The sequence below is a fragment of the Mandrillus leucophaeus genome, unplaced genomic scaffold (assembly GCF_000951045.1).
Source record: "Mandrillus leucophaeus isolate KB7577 unplaced genomic scaffold, Mleu.le_1.0 Scaffold28, whole genome shotgun sequence".
Classification (NCBI taxonomy): Eukaryota; Metazoa; Chordata; class Mammalia; order Primates; family Cercopithecidae; genus Mandrillus; species Mandrillus leucophaeus.
In genome coordinates, this window is record NW_012102920.1 from 2,993,538 (window position 1) to 3,001,592 (window position 8,055).

General features: G+C 65.5%; 2 protein-coding genes across 3 annotated transcripts in view; one reads left to right on the forward strand and one right to left on the reverse strand.

The window, feature by feature from the left end:
• Positions 1-3,953, forward strand: part of NOXA1 (NADPH oxidase activator 1) — a 32,554-nt gene extending 28,601 nt beyond the window's left edge. The window contains exons 5-13 of the mRNA XM_011985181.1: positions 336-395; positions 610-635; positions 770-875; positions 2,544-2,589; positions 2,716-2,774; positions 2,964-3,118; positions 3,289-3,403; positions 3,510-3,624; positions 3,772-3,953. Of these exons, the coding sequence (XP_011840571.1) occupies positions 336-395; positions 610-635; positions 770-875; positions 2,544-2,589; positions 2,716-2,774; positions 2,964-3,118; positions 3,289-3,403; positions 3,510-3,624; positions 3,772-3,908 (819 nt within the window). The 3' untranslated portion in view covers positions 3,909-3,953. The remainder of the gene's footprint in view (positions 1-335; positions 396-609; positions 636-769; positions 876-2,543; positions 2,590-2,715; positions 2,775-2,963; positions 3,119-3,288; positions 3,404-3,509; positions 3,625-3,771) is intronic.
• On the reverse strand, positions 3,912-7,723 carry ENTPD8 (ectonucleoside triphosphate diphosphohydrolase 8). 2 transcript variants are annotated; one of them, XM_011985140.1, is made up of 9 exons: positions 7,573-7,723; positions 7,380-7,497; positions 6,649-6,799; positions 6,359-6,518; positions 6,011-6,241; positions 5,554-5,817; positions 5,252-5,362; positions 4,724-4,858; positions 3,912-4,637 (listed from the first exon to the last, which is right to left on the reverse strand). In XM_011985140.1, exons 1-9 carry the CDS (start codon positions 7,696-7,698, stop codon positions 4,446-4,448), a joined length of 1,488 nt encoding a protein of 495 aa, XP_011840530.1. In that variant the 5' UTR covers positions 7,699-7,723; the 3' UTR covers positions 3,912-4,445. The 2 variants fall into 2 exon arrangements, with proteins under 2 accessions (XP_011840530.1, XP_011840531.1); XM_011985141.1 differs by lacking the exon at positions 5,252-5,362.
• Between the last annotated feature and the right edge of the window lie 332 nt (positions 7,724-8,055).

Sequence of the window (8,055 nt, forward strand, 5' to 3'; positions counted from 1 at the left end):
AGCTACTCGGGAGGCTGAGGCAGGAGAATGGCGTGAACCCAGGAGGTAGAGCTTGCAGTGAGCTGAGATCCGGCCACTGCACTTCAGCCTGGGCGACAGAGCGAGACTCCATCTCAAAAAAAAAAAAAAGTTGTGCTAAAAGTAAGTTAATATTGCAACAGATGTTTCCTTCCATCAGACATTTCCCTCCATGGTGGCAGACGAGGGCTGGGCGTGGGCAGCTGTCACCCAGCCCCTGGGGACTTAGAGCTGCGGGGTGCGGTGGGGTGGGCTGCAGGGAGCAGACCCCGCCGGGCCACTGGTCCCTGACCCAGAGCCCCCACTGTCCCCGCCAGGTGGTGGCCTCTGCCATCCCCGATGACCAGCGGTGGGGTGTCCGCCCTCAGCAGCCACAGGTGGGTTTGCGGCCCCTCAGGCCCCGCCTGGCCTTACCCAGCTTTGTGGGAAAGAAAACCCTGCACAAGCTTGGAGCCCTCCTGGGGCCGCAAAGTTCCTCTGACGGGAGTGTGGGGTGGCTGTCCCGTCCCTGTGTGAGACCTGGGGAGGCCACTCTTCAAAGTTCAGCCCCCGACCCTTTACCAGAGCAAGGCTGTTGCTTTGTATCCACAGGGACTGGGAGCGAACCTCGATGCCAGGTAGGAGGGGCCGGCTGGGCCCTGCGAGCACGTCCCTTTCCTGCGGGCAGAGGCCCTCCCCATGGGGCCATTCGGGCCGGGCACAGGAGGGCACTCAGATGGGCCGGGCCTAAGAGCCTCCCTCCTCTTCCCAGGTCCCCAGTCATGGACTCCCCAAGAGCTGGCACCCACCAGCGCCCCCTCGATGCAGAGATGGAGGTCGGTGCTGACCGCTGCACGTCGACCGCCTACCAGGAGCAGGTTCGTGGGCCTGGGCCTCTTCCCCTGCTGGGGGTTGGTGCTTCTGCTGCCTCTGCGGACCGGGGACCATAGTGAAACCAACACGAGGGTGGAGGGAGCAGCTCACTGCGGGGTAGATGGGGCCAGGCTCACCCACGGTCCTGGCCCAGCCCAGCCAGATGGGAGAGTGCCTGGCTGTGCCCGAGGCGAGAGGGTGCCGGCCATCAGGGCAGGAGAGAGGTGGTGTCCAGTGGAGACATCCAGGTAGCCCTGCAGGCCCTCAGCCCCCAGGACCACCTCAGGCTGGCCATGGCCCCTCTCCTCCCACTGGGGTGGGAGTGACCAGGAGTGATCCAGCTGGGGACAGGCAGGAGGCAGGACAGCTCTGGAGGGGCCCCGAGGCTCCCGCCCCCACATGGGGGCCCAGCAGTGACTCTATCTCCCCAGTCCTCCCGGACGCCCCTGACACCTAGGGAGAGGCGGAGGAAAGCAAGAACCCAGCTGCTCTCAGGGTAGCAGCCGTGAGCAGGGGCTCTGCTGCAGGATCCAGGAGGCCCAGAGAAGGCACCTCCATTTCATGCTGGGCGCATCTGAGGATGTGGTCAGGAAGCAGCCCCGGCACTCTCTCTTTATGGATGCCCACTTCCAGTTTAACTGTGGCATCCTAGAGGCAAGGGCGCCCTCCAAGCTCTGCTTCACTCAGTTCCCTCTGGGTCTGGAACCATTCACCCAGTTCCCACCATGGGCCTTTAAGCCCTCATCCTTCCTAACCTAAGGCAACTTCAACCATCTGATAAATCTAGTAAGTTACAACTGAGGCCGGGCACACTGGCTCATGTCTGTAATCCAAACACTGTGGGAGGCTGAGGTGGGAGGATCGCTTGAGCCTGGGAGGTGGAGGCTGCAGTGAGCCATGACAGTGCCACTCCACTCCGGCCTGGGCGACAGAGCAAGACCCTATCTCAAAAACAAAAGGAAAGAAAAGGCCAGGTGTGGTGGCTCACGATGTACTCCCAGCACTTTGGGAGGCCGAAGCAGGCGATCACGAGGTCAGGAGATCGAGATCAGCCTGGCTAACATGGTGAAACCCGTCTACTAAAAATACAAAAAGTTAGCCGGGCGTGGTGGTGGGAGCCTGTAGTCCCAGCTACTCAGGAGGCTGAGACAGGAGAATGGCGTGAATCCAGGAGGCGAAGCTTGCAGTGAGCTGAGATCACGCCACTGCACTCCAGCCTGGGCGACAGCGAGATTCCATCTCAAACACGACCACCACCACCACCACCTGACCCTCAGGGTCCAGCCAGCGCCAGGCTGTGACTTTGTGACTTGCAGGCGGTGAACTCGTCCCTTCCTTGGTGCCCAACTCAGGGCACACGGTTAATGTCCAGCCCACACAGAGGCCGGGGGCCAGGGACTGGGTCCTCAGCTTCCTAGGGTCACTGGGGAGCCCACCCACCTTGAGCTGCCACCTCGGTGGGCCTGGGGGGACGTGGTGCTCCCTCCTGGTGACAGGCAGCCTCCAGGCCTGCAGGGACCCAGCCCCATCCTAAGGCAGCTGACTGTGGGCAGGCTGCCTGCTGGGCGCTGGCCGGGCACACAGGTCACACCCTTGCCGTGGGTTCTGCTAGGACGGTACTGGCCTCCGGCACCTGACCACCCTGGCCCACCCAGCCTGTGCTTCTCTTGCAGTGGCCCCAGGTGGAGCAAGTTGGCAAACAGGCTCCTCTCCCCCCAGGTATGGGGATCCTCAGCAGTGGGGTCCCCGGGTGAGGGAGGAAGCTGCTGGCGCACAGCTGCCGGCTCCACCCACAGGGCCCACTTTGGTGGGAGTGGCTGTGTCAGTCCTTGCTCTGTCCTGCAGGGCCACCAGCAACGGGGGCGCCTGGCCCCGGCCCCTGTGAGGACCCCGCGGGTGCTGGGGTAAGAGGCTCTGGACCCTTCACCTGTCAGTCAGCTGAGGGAGGCCGAGGCCAAACCCCATCCCTCAGAATCAAGGCTGGCAAGCCCCCCTCACCTGCCCAGTCTCTGCCCACACCCCTCGGGCTGAAGACGGCCCTGACCAGACCCGGGGCCTCAGTGGCCATCCCTCCCCCTCCTGCCTGGCCGCAGGGAGCAGGTGCGGGGGGCTCCGAGCCCCTGGTGACTGTCACCGTGCAGTGCACCTTCACCGTGGCCCTGAGGGCGAGAAGAGGAGCCGACTTGTCCAGCCTGCGGGCACTGCTGGGCCAGGCCCTCCCTCACCAGGCCCAGCTTGGGCAACTCAGGTGGGCCAGAAAGCCCCTGCGGGCTGCGGCGGAGCTGGGCAGGGGTGGGGGTGGACTCTGCGCTGGGCACTGCCCCGACTGAGGCAGCTGCTGGAAGAGGGGGTGGCAGAGGTCACCGTCCTCCCTGCAGGCCCCACCCTGGAGGCCCCCTCTGAGGAACCTCTTTGCAGTTACCAAGCCCCAGGTGAGGACAGGCAGTGGGTCCCCATCCCCGAGGAGGAGTCGCTGCAGAGGGCCTGGCTGGACGCGGCTGCTGGCCCCAGGGGGCTGCAGCTGCAGTGCAGGGTGAGCCGAGGGTAGGGCAGGGGCAGAGGCAGGGGCACCCTGAGGGGTGGTGGAGGACCCTCCTCCCAGTGCCCGGCCCGACCTGCAGCCCACTCTCCTGCCACAGGGAGCTGGGGGCCGGCCAGTCCTCTACCAGGTGGTGGCCCAGTACAGCTACTCAGCCCAGGGGCCAGAGGACCTGGATTTCCGACAGGGGGACATGGTGGACGTCCTGTGTGAAGGTAGGGTGGGCATGGCCCTTCCCAGGCAGCACCGGGATGCCCGGGGTGTGGGGGGCTTACGGCTTGGCCTGTGCCGTGAGCAGACCCAGATGCCTCTGGGTGCCACGTCTGGGAAGCGCCCTGCAGAGCCCAACGTCCCCCTTGCAGTGGACGAGGCATGGCTGGAGGGCCACTGTGACGGCCGCATTGGCATCTTCCCCAAGTGCTTCGTGGTCCCCGCCGGCCCTCGGATGTCAGGAGCCCCCGGCTGCCTGCCCCGATCCCAGCAGGGAGATCAGCCCTAGCAATGCTGTGTACATGATGTTTTAATAAAAACCATGCTCACTGCAGTGTAACCCTCCAAGCAGGTGTGGAAGGCTGGGCTGGCCCAGGAGAAGCCCCCGGGTCTGGACTCCTGCAGCATCAGGCAGAGCGGGGGTCCAGGCAAGGCAGCTCCCTCCCCTCTGCCCCTGTCTACCCTTCCTGAGGCCCTGTCAGGAGCAGGACCCTATGCCTCTGTGGTCTTGCCCCCTTTGCAGGCAGTATGTGGCCCTGCAGTCACACAGCTTGGAGACACCATGAGTCCTGGCGGCCTGTGTGCAGAAAGGCACCAAGGGCCCTGGAAGCCCAGTGTGGGAGGGGGCGGGGTCCAGGGACGCCGGGAGGGGAGGCCACGCAGCCTCTGTGGACAGCACCACCCCGAGGGTGCCCTGGAGGTGGCTGTCACCTGACCTTGGGCAGAGCCACAGAGCAAGGTCCCACAGTGCTCAGGGCTCAGGAAGGCTCCAGCATCCGGGACGCAGCTGCCTGTGGGCTCTGTGGGGGCCCACCTCCGCCTCCCACTAGTCCTGCAACCAGAAGAGCTGGACCAAGGCAGCCCCCACCACCGCCACCAGGGTCAGCACCATGAACACCACTTTGGCCACCCAGACGCCGTAGCTCACTGCCCACAACTGAGCCGGTGCGTCGGCTGGGATCATCCCGGTCAGGTTCAGCATGTAGCCCAGTGTCCAGCCAGTGTCCACACCTCCCGCCTGCAGGACACACGGCTGCTCAGGGCTGCGGGGCAGCTACCCCAGGCCCACGACCCGCCCGCGCCCAGGGCAGGCAGTCACCTGACCTGCTTTCGGAACTCGAGGCTGGGCCAGGTCTCCTCGCTGAACCTGTAGCCCTCATGCAGGAGGGTGAGGATGTACAGGCCTGAGGCACAGTAGTCTCGCAGCCAGCGGTCCTGCCCAGGGTAGCTGGCCTCCACCTGGGGCCCAGGAGGCCAAGGTACCAGGTGAGGACCCCCCCGATCCTCAGTCATGGGGGGACTGCCCCATCTGCCCTGGCCAACCTGACACCCAGACAACAAGAGGGTGCTGGGCAGTGGTCGAGAGCCCCTCCCTGGCCCCGCTGACCGGTTAAATGGTGCGGGCTGCAGCCCCCTCTTGGCGGGCCAGAGGCTGGGCCCAGCTGCAGCTGCGGTCACAGCCTCCTACCTGGAGCGGCACGGCCTAGAGCTGTCCTCTGCCCGTGCCTCCCCCGGCCCTGCCAGCCGCGCTGCCCGCCGCGCTGCCCAGAATGAGGCGCCAGCATCCTGCCCGGGGCAGCCCTGCCCCCTCAGGGACCCTCGCTGCAGCCGGGGAAACCGGGGCCCACCCACCAGTTTCCAGGGCCTCTGGCAAAACTCCCGGATGGTGGCGTTGACCATGCTCAGGGGCTGCCCGGAGGTGAGGTTCAGGAAGTGGAAGGTGTAGTAGAAGTTGGAGAAGGCCTGGGCGAGAAGAGAAGGAGGCGGCTGTGCTTTGCTGTGGCTATGCTGGGTCAGATCCCCACCCCACCCGGGCTCCCAGAGACCCCAAGAGCCAGCCTGGGCCCCTCCTGGGCCTGCTGCAGTCAGACAGGCACCTGGGGCCCCACAAGGAAGCCGGGACCCCTTGGTGGGGGGGCGGCGTGGGAGCTCACGTAGAACTTGCCCTGCAGCGGGGGCTGGTAGATGCCGTCGAAGGCACAGTCCTCCCGGCCCTGGCAGCTGGAGAAGTTGAAAAGTTCCCGGATGGCTGAGATGCAGGCCCCAGGGTTGCCTGTCCCTTCAACTGTGAGGTTCTGGGGGAGGCTCGGGGGGGGTGTGGTGTGGACACAGGGTGACTCGTACAGTGGGGCCAGGGCCAGTGTGGTCTGGTAGCCGCTGAGGTAGCATGGGTGACGGATCAGGGCAGCCGGGCGGCTCTGCAGAGGGCAGGAAGGCCTGAGCACCAGCCCCACACCCGCAGCCCTGTGCACCCTCCCCGGGGCCGGATGACCCACGCCAGCCCCGCGCCCATAGCCCTGTGCGCCCTCCCGATGGCTGATGACCCACGCCAGCCCCGCGCCCATAGCCCTGTTCCCACAGCCCCGTGCACCCTCCCCAGGGCCCGCTGACCTGCACCAGACCCACAAGGAGCCTGCTTAGCATCTGGTCCCGCCCGAAGCAGAGGTAGCTGTGAGTGTAGACGCTGTAGTTGGAGCCGTAGAGGCGAAAATCGGCCTGGGTGCTCTTGTCCAAGATAGGGCCCCCAGGCACGAAGGTGATCTGGGTGGAGGCCCCCCCCATGTCCAGGGCGCCCACCAGCGTCTCCTCCGGAGGCTGGATCCATTCTCCAGTGAAGGAGTACTGGGCACAGAAGGGGCCACTTAGCTCGGAGCAGCCACCCGGACCCCGCCCTGGTCAGCCAGCCCCAGACACCGGCCCCTCGCAGACCAGCCCCCGCCCTCGGGCTGCCTGTCGCACCTTGACCAGCGTCCCCAAGCCGTAGTTGACAGTGATCCAACCAAAGGCACCTTCGTCCTGCCCCGCCAGGAGCTCGGCACCCCAAAAGTCCACGGGAGACCGGCCCAGGACCTGGGTGACTGCTGCGAAGATGTCCCGGGCCTGAGAGCTGTTCTTCTGCCTGGGCACAGAGGACCAGGGACTGGAGCTGGCTGGAAGCCTGGGCTCGGCCCCACCCTGCCTGCCACGCTGGTTGAGACCATGGCTTCTGCAGCCATGCCCTGTGGGTGCCAAGGCCATGCCCGCCTCACCTGAGCAACCTCATGCCAGCCGTGGCCCCCAGGAACATGGGTGTTTTCCGATGCTGGGCCTCTGGGATCAGCACCAGCGCCTCCTCCAGGCAGCCCCGCAGGCTCTCACCAGCCTGTGCAGGGTCAGAAGTGTAGGAGGAGATTCCAGGCCCTGGAACAGCAGCCGGGGACAGAGCTCCAGACCCCGCAGGCTGGCTGGGCTGAAAGGCAGCTCCCAAAGACGTCGCCACCTCCTGACCCCCGGTGTGGCCACCAGCCAAGGGCTGTGTGGAGCGCTCAGGCTAGAGGAAGCAGGAAGGACCCTAACCCCGAGCCTCTGGAGGGGTGCGGCCCTTTCCAGACCTTGTTTTCAGACTTCTAGAATGCTGAGAAATAAGGTGCTACTGTTTTAAGTCCCCAACTTGTGGTAATTTGTTACCAGAGCCCACAGGAAACAAATTTGGGGCTCCTGTTTTCCCCTCTCAAGATCCTGGAGTGCAGGACCCCTGTGGCTACCAGCTTCGGCCGCCAGCACCACATGGTGCCAGGGTGGGGAGCACCAGGGGCCAGAGAGGGTCAGGGCCGAACGCAGCAGACGCTGGGCAGACCCAGGCCAGGCCATGAGAATCTGACTGCTCACTGGGACCTCGGCCGTCACTGAACCTCTCCAGACCCTTTCCGTGCATCTGGGAAATCCCAGCCAGGCAACAACAGGCAGATCCCAGCACCGGGCTGCAGAACTGCCCACTAACCTTCCACCTGGCAGGCCAGGGCCTGGCTGACCACACCAGTGCCATTCTCCTTGTCCGCCGGCCACTGATACAGGAAGAGGGACGTGTGGGAGGAGCCCGCATCAAACACGATGCCAAACTGGGGAGACAGTGGGATAAGTGGGAGGCAATACCTGTGGACCGCGCCCGGCCTCCCCTGCCGGCGGGGACGCACCTTGATGTCCGTGGGCAGGAGCACGCTGGTGGCCTCCACCAGGAGGAGAATGAGTGCAGTGAGGCCCGAGACCCCCGAGGTCCCCAATATGGCCAAGAAGACCTGCTCCTTCCGGGACAGCCCCATGGCTCAGGTGGTCCTGGTTCCTGTGGGGGGACGGCCGTGGGCACCCAGGCTGCACTCGGTGTCCCCGCCCCCGTCTCCCTGGAGACGGACCCCTGGAGAGCCACTGGCCTTAGAGGCATCCCCGGGGCTCAGACAGCCTCCCGTGGCCAAGGACCATTCCCTGGGAGCCACACCTGCTGGGGGTGCCATGGGCATCAGAGGGCCCTGTGGGAGGGGGTGGGGGGACAGCAGGGGCCTCATCGGGGGACATGGCCTCAGCAGGATCCAAGTAGCCCCCTCGGATCCCCTTGGATGGGACTGGCGGAGCTGCCCTCACCATGTGATGGGGTCACCCTGTGTCCCCACCCTTTGGTCCTG

Coding starts and splice junctions, on each gene's coding strand:
- ENTPD8 (XM_011985140.1), bottom strand. CDS start 7,698: ATGGGGCTGTCCCGGAAGGAGCAGGTCTTCTTGGCCATATTGGGGACC. Junction 6,519..6,648: donor GCTGGCATGAGGTTGCTCAG/GTGAGGCGGGCA, acceptor CTCTGTGCCCAG/GCAGAAGAACAGCTCTCAGG. Junction 5,818..6,010: donor TCCTTGTGGGTCTGGTGCAG/GTCAGCGGGCCC, acceptor TGCCCTCTGCAG/AGCCGCCCGGCTGCCCTGAT.